Source organism: Vicugna pacos, chromosome 5, assembly GCF_048564905.1.
Source record: "Vicugna pacos chromosome 5, VicPac4, whole genome shotgun sequence".
Taxonomy (NCBI): Eukaryota; Metazoa; Chordata; class Mammalia; order Artiodactyla; family Camelidae; genus Vicugna; species Vicugna pacos.
This window is the reverse complement of record NC_132991.1, coordinates 80409767-80425375: the sequence shown is the minus strand read 5'-3', so window position 1 is coordinate 80425375 and position 15609 is coordinate 80409767. Positions and strand designations below refer to the sequence as shown.

At 57.3% G+C, this 15609-nt stretch overlaps 1 protein-coding gene across 2 annotated transcripts in view; it reads right to left on the bottom strand.

Moving 5' to 3' along the window:
* The window catches only part of SPEG (striated muscle enriched protein kinase), a 48227-nt gene extending 38236 nt beyond the window's left edge, over positions 1-9991 (bottom strand). The window contains exons 1-8 of one of the 2 annotated variants that reach the window (XM_072961717.1): positions 9915-9991; positions 8929-8971; positions 7974-8003; positions 7284-7373; positions 6865-7201; positions 2796-4096; positions 843-986; positions 329-511 (exon numbers count right to left, since the gene is read on the bottom strand). In XM_072961717.1, the coding sequence (XP_072817818.1) occupies positions 329-511; positions 843-986; positions 2796-4096; positions 6865-7201; positions 7284-7373; positions 7974-8003; positions 8929-8971; positions 9915-9947 (2161 nt within the window). In that variant the 5' untranslated portion in view covers positions 9948-9991. The remainder of the gene's footprint in view (positions 1-328; positions 512-842; positions 987-2795; positions 4097-6864; positions 7202-7283; positions 7374-7973; positions 8004-8928; positions 8972-9914) is intronic. The other variant, XM_072961718.1, reaches the window with a different exon arrangement.
* Positions 9992-15609: the final 5618 nt, after the last annotated feature.

Sequence of the window (15609 nt, the reverse complement as noted above, 5' to 3'; positions counted from 1 at the left end):
AGGCTTTTAAGCCCTTTGAGCTGGGAGATTCTTCTTCTCTAAGACTGCAGGATAATTTGTTTTCCCCACAGGATCCTGTTGAGGGAAATGTCACAGAAGGATGGATATCTAAAGAGAAATTTCAATGACTTCATGAGTTGGCCAGCCTCATGTGTCCCTTGGGAATTTGGCCCCTGCCCTGAGGCCAGGGACATTTAAAATGCTTCGCCCAGAGCAGCCAACACACCAGAACACACTGTGCACACTGGTTGAGAGCCCAAGCTCCAGGCTGGGAGCGGGAAGGGTCGCTGCTCACCTCACCCAGCCCTGGGGCCCACGGGGTCCCTACCGGGTTTCACAGCCAGCGTGGCAGCACAGCTGGCCTGGCCCAGCTCGTTGGTGGCAGTAGCTGTATAGCTCCCGGCGTCAGCCGCCCGGGCCTCCCGGAGCAGCAGGGTGTGACGCTCGCCTTCAGCCCGGATAAGAAGGCGGCCATCACTGCGCAACGAGGACCCATCCTTCTGCCAGGACACTGTGGGGAAGCAGCGGGGTGACCAGGTTGCCATGGCCCACAGGGCTCACTGGGGCAAATCTCCCCCTACCTGGCACAGAGCTTGTAGCACTCCTCTCCCCACCCTAGGGAATCCCGAGGACTCCCCCTCAATCACAAAAGCCCAGTCTGCCCTCTCCTCTCGCAAGGAATTCTGGGAAAGCTCCCTAACACACACAAAGGAGTCCAGACAGCCTCTGGAAGCAAATGATCTCCCTTCTTTCCCTACCCTCTCCTCCAAGGACTGGGGTGGGGGCAGGGAGGGAGGAACCTCCCCCTCTCTGTCTCAATCTTCTCCAGGCCTGGAGCTTACCTTGGGGTGGGGGGTTGGCAGTGATGATACACTTGAGCAGCACGTCCACCCCTGGGGCCACCACCGCATTCTGCAGGGGGATCTCAAACACGGGGGCCTCTAGGGGCTCTTCTCCAGCAGACACATAGGAGTCATCCGAAGACTCTGTTGGAGACACAGGTGACAGGGTAAGGGAAATGGTCCCTGTGGGCATGAAGCACGGGGAGAGGGGGCAAACCCAAGAGAGGGGCTTCTAAAAGGCAAGGCTTGGGGAGTGAAGGGTGTCTCCCCTGAATATCCTGAGACAGGGAAAAAAGGAAGACAGAAGAGTGTTCTTAGGCAGGACAGAGTGGCTGGGAATCTATGATAGTTTGGCTGCTCCTCAGTTTCAGCCACAGTTAGAGTGTTGGTTTCTGGAGGAAGACAGGGACTGTGCTGTGTATGTCTCTACACAGTGGTCATGAGGGGTGGTAGATCACGCCCCATGCAAGGTGCTTTCAGGGGGCACGTTACAAGCTTCCAAACAGAGGACAAGCCAATGGTATGCAAGCTTTAAACAATAATAGTGTCAAAGGGCAATACATGATGCACTGTCAAATTAGTGATGCCACTGGATTCAAAAGAGGGAGCGGCAGGTGCTTCTGGCAGCCATCTGAGAGGCCTCATGAAGATCAGCTTTGACTGTGTCCATTCACCAAGCAGTAATACTGCACTTACTGCTTACTCTGTACGGATACCAGGCATACAACAGGAAAAAGATACAGTCTCTGCTTACAGGAAGCTTGTACACACAAGGAGATCAGAAAACTCCACTGTCATGGCTCTCTCTGGGTATTTTCTAAGTCTGACATTTTATAAGCTAGATAAAGCACAGTCTGGAAGCCAAAAGAGCAGTGAGGATCTCAATTATGCTATTTTCTAGCTACAGAACCTTGGGCAAATTGGATAATCTCTCTGCGCCCCAGTTTTATCTGTTAGATGGAGCTGATAAATAACACCCAATGTCTTGCAGAGCTGGCATACAGATTAAAATAAAGTAACATCTCTAAATGCCTAGTTAATGCAATGCCTGAGACATGGCTGTGGGTATGCAAAAAATGTGACTAGCAGGATGATGAACAGGTGCTCAATCATCTCTAAAGATTTTGAGGCAGTAATACTAAAATGAAAAATAATGTGATGAAAATAAAAATACTGGGTGGTAAGTGCAATAAATGGGACACTGACAGGGCGTCCTGGGAGCAGTGGGTAGAGGTATTTGGCCTGGGGGAGCCAGCAGGGGTGGGAGTGAGTCAAAAATGGCTTCCTCTGTCTTACTCCAGGAGTGGCCCCAAGTTGATGTTCAGGATAAGAAGAGTTAGGGGCAGGGGCATTCGGCCTATCGGTCACCACCCACAGGAAGACTGAGAGACACAGGCTAACATGTGACCAGTCAGCTCAGCCATGCAGGGACTCAAGGATGGGAGAGGGGAGGCTAGAAGGGAGGCTGGGTCAGCTCTTAGTAGCCATAAGGGGTCACAGGATGGTGCCGGGATGGGAAGGTCAGTGTTGAGAGTTGGCTGGCCCAAAGCTTGCCTGTAACAGGTACCTGACCAATTATTTATTGAGATGGACTTCGGTCTCTTCCCCCACAGATGGGTGGGGTGTAGAGGGGCTCCTTAGGTTTCCATCAGTACCTCTCCCCAGCGTCAGGTCATAGACCCAACAGCCCAGTAGGCCACTAGACCCAGGGGGCTTATGGTAGGCACTGGGCACTGGGTCTCTGCTCACACCTCTGCTCCATCCAGCCTCCATCAAAGCACACTCACACTGTGCCTTACTAGCAGGCAGGTTCTAGAACAAGGGACCTTCACAATCCTTCACTCAAATTCAACCTGCTTCCACACCTCCCCGGGGGAAGCCACACCCTCACTACTGCCTAGCCTCTTCCCAGACCAGGTCTCAGCACCTTCTCTACTCTTCCTGAGGCCTTACCGAGCTCAGGTGAGGTGGGCCGGGCCCGGCGACCTCTGCCCTGGCTGCGGGCCCCACGGCGGTCCCAGGGCCCCCAAGGACCGTCCTCCTCTGGCCCTCTGCGCAGCCTCTTCTCGGCTTCAGGCCCCACCCTGTTCTTTTCCAAGGTCTGGGGCACAGCAGCGCCCTCCTGGCCCGGCGTGGCCCAGGGCAGGAAGCGCACGGCCTGCGGCGGGGGCTCCCGCTTCCGACCTGGCGGGGCTCTCGTCCTGGTCTCGGGGGGATCGGCGCCGGGGGGCGGCACGGGGCTCCGGCACTCCTGGATGGCTCTGCTCCGGGTCAGCGGGAACTGGTCCCGGCGCCTAACCTCTTGCTGTGGACCTTCCCCGGGCTCCGTCCTGCCTGCTGGCCCGCGGCTCCGAGGCCTCCCTGGCTCATCCCCGGGCTTCCCCGCGACGCTCGGAGGGGGCGGCTGGGCGGCTTCGGGGCTCAAGGCCCGCGGGGTCTTGGGGCTGGAGGGCTGAGAGAAGAGCGGGGGCTCGCCGGGCTCTCGAGGGGATGGGGCGCGCTGCAATGTGGCGCGCAGGGACTCGTGCGAGCGCACCAGCTCCTCCCGCGACGTGGAGCGGCGGATGCGGCCCAGCTCCTGGGCGAAGCGCAACTCAAGGTCGGAGGCTGGGCTGCGCTGCCGCGTGCGCTCGTCTAGCGAGGCCGCCTTCTGCTGGAACAGGCGGCGCCGCTCGGCCACGCTGCCCGCCGGCGCCCGCAGCTCCTCCTGCGAGGCCCCCGGCGTGCCCCACTGCCCGCCGCCCTCGGACTTGGGCTGTTCCAGCGAGCGGGCCTTGCGCAGGGGCACCCAGGGCCGCAGGGGCGCCGGCGGCGAGTCGCTGCGCTCCAGGCTGCGCCGGCGCTCCTCGAAGAACTGCAGCTTGTCCAGGATGCGGGAGCCGGCGCGCACCAGCCTCGGCGAGCGGCCCAGCGCCGACTGGCGGCCCGAGGCCTCGCTCAGGGGCGTCTGGGGCCGGGACTCCGCCGTGCCCGTTAGCGAGGGCCCCGACGACTTAGACTTTTTCCCTCGCTTGTCTTCGGCGGTGACGTCCTCGGGCGGCACCGGCTCGCGAGTGCGCCGGTGGGGCGGCGTGGGGATGGCCGTGGGCTGGGCGCTAGGTCCCGGCGGAGGCCGCTTACCCACCCGAGGGGACGGTGGGGGCAACAGCGCGGATTTGGAGGGAGGCGGCAGGGCCGGGCGACGAGGGGCTTCGCTGGCCGGCTGAGGCTGAAGGTCAAGCTCCTCCCTATGCAGTCCACTCTGAGGGACGCTGCTGCAGAACCGAGACGAAGAGGGGTAGAAGATTCAGGGGGGCTCCCTCCTAGACCTTCAGCTCGCGACAGGCATCGGCGGTGGGCATGCTGGGAAGGCTTGAGTGTGACATGGGCCAGACCCTTCTCCCCCTCCCCCCTAAGAGGAAGGCACAGCCAGAGCAGGTGCTGGGGAGAGGCTGGCGACTCTGGCACCGGAAGATTGGGCTGGTGGCTGGGTCCAGGTACAGACTCAGTCCCAGGGGCTCAGGCCAGCCCCCTCCCCCCAGCCCCGGAAGCTGGGAAACAGCAGGAACAGAACTGAGTGGTGGGAGAGAAAAGAATGAGGCTTAGGACCTGAAGGATGAAGTGGTGAGGGAAGGCGGGAGGATTCGATGGGGAGGGGCCCTCTCAGGAATGCAGCCTCCCACTCATTCCTGCCCCCAGCTGGCCCCTACAGCCCTGCCCATCCTCAGCAGGACATGCCCTGTTCACTGTGGCCCCCAGAAGAACAGGCACATGCCTTCCAGGAGCAATGCCCTTATCCCTGGGCTTGCCTAGCACCTCCTCAGACCTGAGCCCCTCACCAGTGCTGCCAGGATGAAGCAGGTGGCAGCCAGGGTCCCTGGGGTGGGAAACGAAGACACCCAGTTTCCTGTTCCCTTTGATTAGTCTGCCCCTAGTACAGGCCTTTGAATTTGTCTCACCCCTGGGAAAGTTACCTTGAGTCCTTGGAAACCCCCCTGAGAAACACAGAGCTCCTCAAAGGAGTAGGCTCAGAAATAACTCAGCTCAGAAATAACTGCTGCGTGGGCCTGGACGGCGGGTACGGGAAAGAAGGAGGAAGGTGCTGGTCAGCCCAGAGTGCCCTCTCGCCTCCAAAGCTTTGATGCCTACGACCTGGGCCTCACCTTCCCCCATCCAGGCCCTTGGTGGTGGGGGGTTCACATCAAATATAGAGGTTAGCAAGAAAAGGAATCTGAGACGTTAGCATCATACCTGACACATTAGAGGGAGCTTAATAAAAGCTTATGAAATGGCTCGTTGAGTACTTATTGTGTGCCAGGCATGTGCTGAAAGCTTATTGAGTCATTTAATCCTTACGACAATCCTCTGAGGTAGGAACTGTTATTCTCTCCATTTCCAGATGAAGAAACTGAGGCTTAAAGAGGTGAAGTGCCTTACCAAGGTAACACAGCTAGGAAATGGTTGGTGCTAGGACTGAAACCCAGGTAGTCTGGCTTGTGAGCCTTTGTTCCCTCCAAAATGTCTGGGATTCTGGAGGTACAAAAGGGAAGAGAAATGGTAGGGTACCAGCCACAAGCAGAAGTTCTAGGGGTGCCTAAGTCTCAGGATATTTTAGACTACCTGGGTCAGCCACCCACACTGCAAACCTCACCTCTGACTAGGGGGTAGAGGAGGAGGGAAGATGCAATCCAGAGTGCCCTGAGGGAGCAGAACCTCGGGCAGCCACCTGCAGGGAGGCAGAGTCTACTCTAGGGGAGGGACAACAGTCCCCTAGGAATGGCCTCTGGGAACTGGGTGAGGCATGGAGAGAAATTGGAGACAGCAGAGGAGGCCTCTTGCCGGCAGTTTCAAGCTCCAGGCCAGCCTCTGTACCACAGACATTACTGAGGAAATGGGTTCCTCGGAAGTTGCCATAGCAACTCCAGGCTCCGGCTGGGGCTTGGCAAAGAAAGGCAGGGAAGGAAAAGGCAAGTCCAGGGCACGGGAGCGCCTGGCTAATGCCAACCAGATAAGACAAGGGAGCCTCCCCTGCGTCTGCCTTGGACCTCTCCCCTGTCTACCACTAGCCACCTCAGCCAACATCAAAAAGGCTTCCCTACACCAGGCCCCTTTTTTCTCTTCCGTGATGGTACCTCCCCCACACACCCATACCTATCCCCAATCAGGCCCCCCTCAGCTCCCCAAATGCCCCCCAATACCTCTTTCATCAGCCACTCCCCTCTTCTACTATAGCACTCCCTCTTGTATCCGCCAGCCCCAAACCTCCAAAAATGGCTCCAATGGCTCACTCCAACACCTCCGCTCCTCACCACCCCCTACCAGGACAACCTTCAACCCCACCCTCGGGCGTTTCCCCCCAAATCCTCACGTGCCCCCACCTCCATCACTCCAAGCCCTCTGCCTCCACCCGAGCCCCCTGTCCCCATCCCACCTGGCCCCAGTCCCCTGATACTTCACATCCCCCTGCTTTCCCAGGCCCCTGGCCCCATCTACCCCCTGACCACCTTGCTCTCTTCTGTCTCCTGGTTGTGCTCTTGCTCCCTCCTGCTCTCCCGGGAGCTGCCGTGCGGAACGGTTCCGTTCCTCCCAGAAAAAGGCCCACATGGGAACAGGAATGTGCAGAGAGATGAAAAGGCAGCAGCTGCTGAGACAGCAGGCACGGAGGGGGCCCCCGAGGGGGGGGGATCCTGGGGACAACTGGAGCCTGAATGGGTGAGGCAGTAGAGGGCCCCCGGGAGAGTGGAGATCTTGGAGGAAACAGGAAGGGAGAGGGGGTCCACGAGACCATGGAGATGGCACAGTAAGCCAGGACAGGTGGGAGCAGGAGGATGTAGGTGGTGATGGCACAGGAGGAGGATGGAGCCATGTGGGAGATAAAGTGGGTAACTGGGGCCAGGAGTGGAAGCAGTTGGGGGTGGAGAAGTGCACAGAGAGATGGATGATGCTGGGGACGTGGAGGGTAGAGGCTGATGAGCGGTGAGGGGCAGTGCAGGACAGCATGGTGAGGTAGGACAGAGTGGGCCCAGGTGAGGCCATTACTTACACGTGGATTGAGAGCGCCCGTCCTCTGTACAGGCTGAATGCGCTGCCGTACAGGTCACTGGCCACCGAAAGGCTATCCTCTGACCCCCAGCTTGCGCCCACCAGATTAGCTCGAGACGCCCGCACCAGCGGCTCCACCCCCAGGTGCCGTGGCCCGGCCCCGGTTGCCTGTGCTTGCCTTGGGCTGCCCGGGAGGCGGCAGGTGCCACCCCTGCTGCCCGCTTCCTGCTCCAGGACCGTCTGCCCGCTGCCCCACCAGCTCACTTGCTCCTCTGAGGTGCCTGTCACGGAGGTCGGGGGTGTGTCCAAGGAGGTGCCCACCAGGGTGTCAGAGCCCCCTAGAGAAAGGAGCACAGTGAAGCTCGGCAGCTCTTGGGGACAGCTCGCCTGCTGGCTTTGTGAGCGCCCCAGAGAGCTCACCCGTGGGGGTGCTGAAGGCCCCGTCATCCCGAAGCTCCAGGCGCTGGGTCCCCTGCACATCGCTGATGTCATCCTCACCCGTCTCCGAGTCTGAAGAAGAAGGGGTCTGTGTGGGCAGGACTCTCCTCCCTCTGACTCCAACGCTTCCCTCTGTCACCTTCTGCCTCCCCCACAGCAGGCTCCATATCGTCACCGGGAAAGCTTCCAGAACCTAGCTTCTCCCCCTCTTTTGCTCCCCACATCCCTCTGCCTATCCTGGGAGGCTCAGGGTAACCCCTCCCATGCTGGTCCCCTGGCTCCATCTCTGGGCCCTTGGCTCCTCACCCCTGCCTCCTTGGTAGTGCCCCCAAAGCTACCTAGAGTACACCCTCCCAGCCACTTAATGGATGGCAGGGCCGCAGCCCCTCTCCATCCTCCCCTGTTGGTGACAGCTTGTGTTCCTGAGCAGCCCCCAAAATCACAAGGTCCTAGGTGCCAAGGCTCTAAGTGCTGGGTTCCAGTACCCCAGGAACAAAGGGGAGTCACCTCAGAGTCGTACTGTCAGGGCACTCGACCAACCGCAGGACCAGCCTGTCCTCCACCCCAAATCAGCTGGAACACATCCGGGTGCAGCTGAGGCAGGGTGAGGAGAGGCCAGGTCGGGCAGGGAAGTGGGGGAGTGGAGGGCTAGGGCGGGAGCCAGTTTCCTACCGTAACTTTGCTTTCTGCAGGAGCGGAAAACTTCGCTTCCATAGGAGCAGCAGGAGAGAGACATGGACAGACTGTTATCAGAGCGTTTGTGGGGTAGGGCATTGTGGGCAGGCAGGACGGAGGGGCCATGAGGCTACCCAGTGCCCAGAGATGCCCTGTGGGGATGGGAGCAAGGGGAGGGAGACACCTGGGATGGGCAAAGCATCTCATTCTCTGCCTGCCTGCAGGCTCGGCTGGGCCCACCTTTGGGCAGTCCATGTGCTTTGGCAGATTATTCCAACTACCCCAGTGATTCTGGGCCCTTGGCAATTTCACTGGTGCTCCCACTGGCCACACACACACATACACACACACACACACACACACACACACACACACCCCTACGTGTACTCAGCCCAGCCATAGACCCATTAGGGGCCAGGCCCACCCTATAACAACATTTGCAACCTCTCCTTACAACAAACCTCCCTATCTGTTCTGCACCATGATGTGACAAGCACCCTATTTCTGATCCCTTTCTTCTACTGCTGAATGGTCCTCAAAAATGCCCAGTGGTCAGGCTAGGAGCAGTTTTCTAGGCCTATTTTTTAACTTTCCCAGATTCTACCAGGTTCTGTGCCTCAGTTTCTCTTAATGCCATGACAAGCAGGAGCCATGTACGGGTTGCTGAAGCATGCACTGAACTCATCCCCACCTGGCCCCACAGATGGAGAACAGTAAGCCCAGGCCCACGATGGGGTGTGCCAGTTGCCCCCCACCCCCATTGCTAGGTCCTCCCTCAACTGCACGACACAAGGAGCCTTCTTGGGTGGGTAGGTGGGTGGGTGGGCGAATTTGGACATGGGGGGGGGGTCCTGCATCTCATGGGCTGTCTTCAAGGCCTGGTGCCTCACAAAGGGACATGGACTAAGAGGAGTGCACGTGGGCTAGAGCACGGAGCCCACGCTCCACGCACCATGGGTGAGACGGCCAAGGGCCCGGCGGGAGTGGCCAGTTTTCTGAAAGAGAAAAGCCAGAATGAGTTGTTGAGAGGAAGGCTTGCTCTTGATGCTCTAACGTCCTTATATCTTTGTCCAAACCTCTATATCAAACAGAAAGTCATTCCAGGGGCCAGTGAGGGTGGGGAGAGTAAAAGAGACCCCGGGCAGCTAGCTTCTCCTACAGGGAATGTCTCCATTCTTCCTTTCCTGTCAGCCCTCCCAGCTGGAGCTCCAGCTTGGCTCTGGCAAGGAGCAGGGAAAGAGAGAGGAGCAAGGGTCAAATACTGAGACTTGTGACAGACAGAGGACTGGGGACCTGAGCGACACTCCCAGAGATAGAGACTGACTGATGTGAAGGAAGAGATGGGGGGGTGCTTGGATGGCTGGGAGATGGAGGGATAAGGACATAGATTTCTGCTGGGGGAAGGACAGGTACTTGGGATAGGTGTCAACAGGGCGGGGAGCGTGATGAGGGGGCGGAGGGCAAAGTCCCCCAAAGGGCCGTAGCCTCGTGAAGGCAGGAAGGAGGCCCGGGTCCGCGGAGGACGGGGCTTGCGGAATGCATTGAGCCCTGCGCGGATCCCTGCGCGGTGCTTTCAGGAGCTCCGGAAGATGGAAGGCTCCAGAGTGGGGGGCTGGGGAGAGCCGGGCGGGGGCCCGGGGCTGGACAGAGGCGAGGGGTAGCACGGAAGCCTCCACGCCGAAGGCCACCACAGGGGCTTCCCAGGTGGTCGCGGGGATCGCGGGAGCTGGGGGGGTTCTGCCCTTGGGCGCGGGGAGGTGCCTGACGCAGGCCGGGAGCCCCCCGGAGCACGCCCGGCCCGCGGCCTCGGCGGCCAGGGTGGGGCAGGCGCGGCTCCGGCGCCCCCTCCCCGGGCCCAGCTGCGGCGACCCGCCCTCCCTCCGGGGCGCCCAGCCAGTCCTGCCCCCTCCCGGCGCCGCCCGCCCCCGGAGCCCTCACCTGGAAACGCTTCTTCACCCACAGCTTCTTCATGGCGGGGGAGGGGGCCGGGCCGGCGGCCGGGCGAGGAGGGGACAGGCGGGGGCGGGGCGGAGTCGGAGGCGGGGCCGGGGGCGAGGCGGGGAGCGGGCGGGGGCCGGCGCCGGTGGCGGAAGGAGCCTTCGGGCTGCGGGAACCCGGGCGGCGGGAAGGCGGCGGCGGCGGCGGCAGCCGAGGCGGCCGGAGCCTACCCCTCCCCCGCCAGCCCTCGCCCCCTACCCCAACCCTGGCGCCCCTTCCCTCGCTTGCCCGCCTGCTTCCCCTGGGGCAGCGATCGTCGGCCTCGCAGCACCCCCACCCCGCATCTGCCTCCCGGGCCCTAGGCACTTGGGGAAACTGAGGCACAGAAAGGGTTGCAGTGGCCCCTAGGAGAGTTCGGGCCACTCTCATTGGCTGCCCAACGCGGCATCCACGCCACCCCCACCCGCCTCCCGTGGGGCTGCTCTGGAAGGTCAGCTGCATCTCCACTTGCTCACTCCACAAACATGCACACTCGTCCGCCGTGCCAGGCCACAGGGCCATGGTGCTGGGTGGGGGACCCAGGTCATACACAGGGCAAAGGTCCTTGTAGTGACATGAACCTAGAATACGAAACCCCAGGCTACTCAGGAAAGCCAGAGAGGGTCCTCCAGTTGCCTGATGGTAGGTATTCTGTCTCTGCACTCTGGCGCGAGCGCGCGCGCGCGCGCGCACACACACACACACACACATACACATACACACAGCTAAGGTGCCCAGAGGTACCTCTGATATTCACAGATACAACCCACCTCACTCACAGGTAAGCACACTCGCCAAACTTTCTTTGTCCTCCTCCCATTCAGTACCAGCCACACTTTGCCTACACAAAACTCAACCCCTCCTCAACAATCATTATAACTAAGTTTCCTAACATTTATAAGTGCCAGGCACTTTATAAATGTTGCCTCATTGACAACAACACCATGAGCTTGAAATCCTTATGAACATGTAACTGACTCCATTTAACTGACAAATGACTGAGGCTCAGAGAAGTCCTATCACGTAGCTGAAGCCATACAGGTTCTGTATCCTTGTGTCCCCAGATCCAAATTCCCACCCCAATATGCACAAGTAGTGCCAATCCTAGTTTCTGAGATGTGACTTCTAAGTCATTATCATCAACACTGACAGCATGCTTAGCACGGACAGAGCAATGTGCTAAGTACCTTATATGAATAAACTCATTTAACCTGTGCACAAAGGCACAGAGAGGTTACCTGCCCAAGGTCACAGAGTCAATAATTGGGAGAGCCGGGATTCTAACCCAGGCACTGTTATTTTGTTACTGATCACTATGCCGTAAAGCCTCATGTGCAGTGGTTCCCCTAACTTTATTTCTTTAAAGCATAGGTCCAAAATAAATACAGAACCCACTGATGAGTTTTGTTCAGCCCGTGTAATATTTTAAGTGGGGCAAGTACACTCAAATTCAGCTGCTGACAACAGCACTTCACTCATTTTCAGTTTCTACTTGGCCGTTGAAGTTATTTGAGTTTGTGGTCATGTTTTAGGTCATGTCTTATACATTCTGGGTGCCTACAGGCAGTCTTGTTACCCACATCCCCAGAGGCAGAGGTTGCACCTACAGACACATGCAGACATGGGGATGTGCAACGAGAGGGTACACGTGTGTGTCCATATCAGTGGCAGCTAGAGGACCCTGGGATGGGTGCTTTCCCTGCCCACCCCCAAACACACCCACTCACAGATGAGGGAGCTGAGTGAGGAGAGTGGGTAACCTGAGCGCCTGTTCTGCAGGAGAATCCGAGGGGCTGGCACATTCCGTTGCAAAAATAACCAATGGGCAGCGGGCGTGAGTGACGGGACAGCTGGGCCAAGGAGGGGCCCATGAGATTCTGTGTTCCTGCTCTGGGCCTGCACTGCTCACCCACACAGGGCTGGCCTAGAGCATGCTGTCAGGGTGGGCCTCCCCTAGCTGGTCCCAGAATGCCCCATTTTTCCTCCAAGGCTAGGCAGCTGGGCTCCCCTGCCATTTCCCCAAACTCAGACTTTCAATTTCTACACCACCAGCATCTCCCCTTGACTAGAGGAAACCCAGGTCATCATGCCATGCCTCATCTCACACGGAGACCTTCCTCTGAGCCAGACACCCACACCCCTCTTTTTCCTGCCTTGCTTCAGTTTTCTCTCTTCCTTCCTCTGCTTACTCTGCTCTGTATTTCTGACATACTATATAATTTTCACATATTTATTGTTTAATGCATATAATCTGTTTCCCTTCACTAGAATGTCATCTCTAGCAGGACAGGAATTTCAGTCCCCCACCCCAACTTATAAATCCCAAGCCCCTAGCACAGTGACAGCACACAGTGGGCGTTCGGTACATATGGGAGGAGGTGACAGAGCTGCCGGTAGAGAGGATGAAGGGTGGTGGGGATGGGGACTGTAAATCTTCCTGGAGCAGCTCATTTTCCAGCCTCCCTCCCTTCTCTGTCTTGACCCAGGCCCTTATCCAGAAACAGCTGGAGAAGTGACCATCTCGCCTTCCACTCAGGATGTTCCTGGGAGGGCCTGCCTTGGCTTCTGGAGATTCTCCTGCATGGACCTTGGCTGACTTCGTGGCCTCTGTTCTCCCCTCCCAGGGCTCCTCGCTGTTCCAGCTCTGGCCCCTCCTCCTCTCCCTGATTAGCACTTGGCATGAATGGATGGGGCCACTTTCCATATCCATTCCCAACTCCATACTCTTTTCCTCCTGGTTTTTCATGCAGACATTCCCCATGCCAGGTGAAAAAGACGGTAAGTATAAAATGCACACAGTTCCTGGTGTATTGCCCATATTTCCATCGCTAAATTGGCCTTCTCTCCTCTCTAATCTCTCCTCTCCATGCCTTCAAGCCCCTTGCATGGTTCACTACCATCTGCTGACCTTTGGCTCTTCAAGTTGGCACCAGGGTCTTCCAGACCCTGGCTATGAAACTTCCAACTGCCAAACACAGTAAGCATCGTCAGTCTGAACCTTCTCTTGACTGTGCCCCCGCCTCCCTACACCCTGCCTTTCAGTACAGGCCTCCCCCTGCAGCCACACCATGCCCCAAACTATGAGGGTGGCCCTTGCTCTGGTCACTTGATTGGCACATGGCTCCTTAGCCCATGCAAGTGGGAGCCTGATGTTTTGAGAGAGAAGAATGCCTGCCTATCTTGGAGACTGGGCCTGAAGATGACTTTGGGGATACTGATAGAAGGATGATTATGATGACAGATCCTTGCCTCAGTGTCCCCACACTTCTCTTTCTGAGGACAAGCACTGTGAACTTAGACCCAGAGACCAGGCTTTGAAATCTGCTTCTGCCACCTCACTAGTCATGTGACCTTAGGTAAATTCCCTCTTTGAATCCCAGTTTTTTTATACATATGATGGTCAGTAACCTGGGGCTTAAAAGATTAAATACAAAAATGAGACAGGTTGCTTTCCATTTTAAAAGTATCCTGCATCTCTGCCGTCTTCACTATTCCTGTTCTTTCCTCATTTCTACACCCCAAATCCTACCCTCCTATTTCCCATCCTCCAAACTCTCCAGCCTGCGGCCCACTTGCCTTTTCAAGGCCCCAGCCCCCTCTAGCCATGCCAGTATCCCTCTATCCTGAGTTAACATCCCAGGCTTCAGGAGTGCCAGGAACCTTAGCATTACCCGTCTTGCTGAGCCAGAGAGCAGTCCCAGCCAGGAAACTGCCTCCTTTCCTCTGCAGCCAGATCCTGCATAGGCTTCCTCGAGAACCCTGAAGTCCTCTTGCTGTTGATCCCAATCAAGAAATTTTTCCATGAATTAGTCTGATACTGAGCTGCTTGCCTAGCTGCCCCGGACCAGGACCTGTCACTGGGCAGGGACTGGTGGGGGGTGGGCAAAAGGAGGAGGAGGAAGCCACACTCACCCAGTCCTCCCACATCACCAAAGCAGAGCCCCTCCCTTGCCAATCATGTAGGAGGGGTGTAGTAGTTAAGCATGTGGTTCTTTGCAGTGGGACAGACTCAGGCTTCCATTGTGCCTTGTCACTTCCTATCAGTACAATCAAGATGCTTCATTTAATCCCTCTGGGTCTCAGTTTCCCAAGGGTTGCTGCAGGCCTTAAATGATATATCAAAGGATATGATAGCATATTGCCTGCCACATAGCAGCATAGTTCACACTATTATAAATTACAACTAAGAATGATTACCAATTAATTATAAAGCTGCTCTTGGGGCAAAGAGCTTACCAGTATGAAAAGCTCTCAAATGTGACTTGCAGCAGCCCAACCTTCTTCCTGTTTTAACATGACTGGCCCCCAATCCAGTCCCCCAGCACCCAGGGTCCTTCCCTTACCCCAGCCTTTCAAACATGCTGTTCCACCAGAGCAGCCTGGAGACTGTCCTCTTGGCCTCTGTCTAGGTATGTCCAGCCAGGGCTCAGCTCTGCTGACCACACCATCCATATTACAGAGGGGCTAGGGGGCTCTGGCATCCTGTCACTCCACACTTTGGGGGACCAGGGCAGGCTAGGAGTTTCTCATCTTCAGAAAGGCCAGGGCTGGGCTACTCTCCATACAATGGACAGCTCCCCCTCCCTTTTTGCTCTCCTCTGTCTAGAACTTAAGTGGTAAAATGCCCCCAGAGTCCAAACCAAGGGAATGGGTGCTTAGTTTTAGGATGGCCATAACTAGTTGTTTGTCTTTTGGTGGATCTCCCTCTGCTCTGGACCACGGTGTCCTGACCTGTCAAAGACAGTGTGTGGACCTGCACTTCTCCGTGGTCCTTTCCAGCTCTAAACAGACATGATGACACCATACTCCTTCTCATGGCTTCCTCCCCCTGCCCTAAAATCTCTTTCCTCCAAGTTGTATTCTCATCAATTTATCTATTGTGTCCTTTGATTTATGTTCTGTTTCCAGTCCCCTTTGCTTCTGAGGGCACCAGAGCGAAGATTCCCCAAGAAGTCCAGTCCTTCCCCAGCTCAGAGCTCAGCCCCATGCCCTGACCCAAGGCCGGGAAATTCTGTACCTGGTTAGGTATGAGGCCAACTAAGAGAAGCCAGCCTTGGCCCTCTCTATCACTGAAGAGGAAGGTGAGCGGGGCAGGGCTAGGGAGAAAGTGGAGATGCTGACATAGGGAGGCTGAGCTCCTGCTCCATCTTCTGATATGGCTGCACCTGGGGCTTTCTTAGCCCTCCAGCAGCTGAGTTCCTTCATGCCTGCGTCTCCTCCTCAGCCTTCAGGGGTGTACCCCCTACATGAGTCTACCTGGCTGTAGTGAGAATCCCCTCTTGAAAATGCCCAGGAAAGACTCAGTGACCTCCTGCTCTTTGCCATCTACCCCAGCTGCAGCCTGCTTCCTTGGAATTCTATTTTTTAAGACTCAGTCTGCTGAGGTTCTGTCTTGAGCCTAGAGAAGAACTGGCTTAGGGGCTGAGGGAGTCAAAAAGGAAGCCCAAACACTGACCCAGGGAGACTCAGCCCTGGCCTGCACCCATAGCAGCCTCAGCAGGACCTTGAGCCCCACGCCCAGTCTCATGCCCAACCCCTTCTGCCTCAGACCATCATTTACCCTTTCACATGCAAACTTGGTACTCTACTCTGTAGGCAGGGGCCCATGCACCGGCCTGAGCATCCCCCTTCCATGCCTTCTGAACCTTCAGGTAGG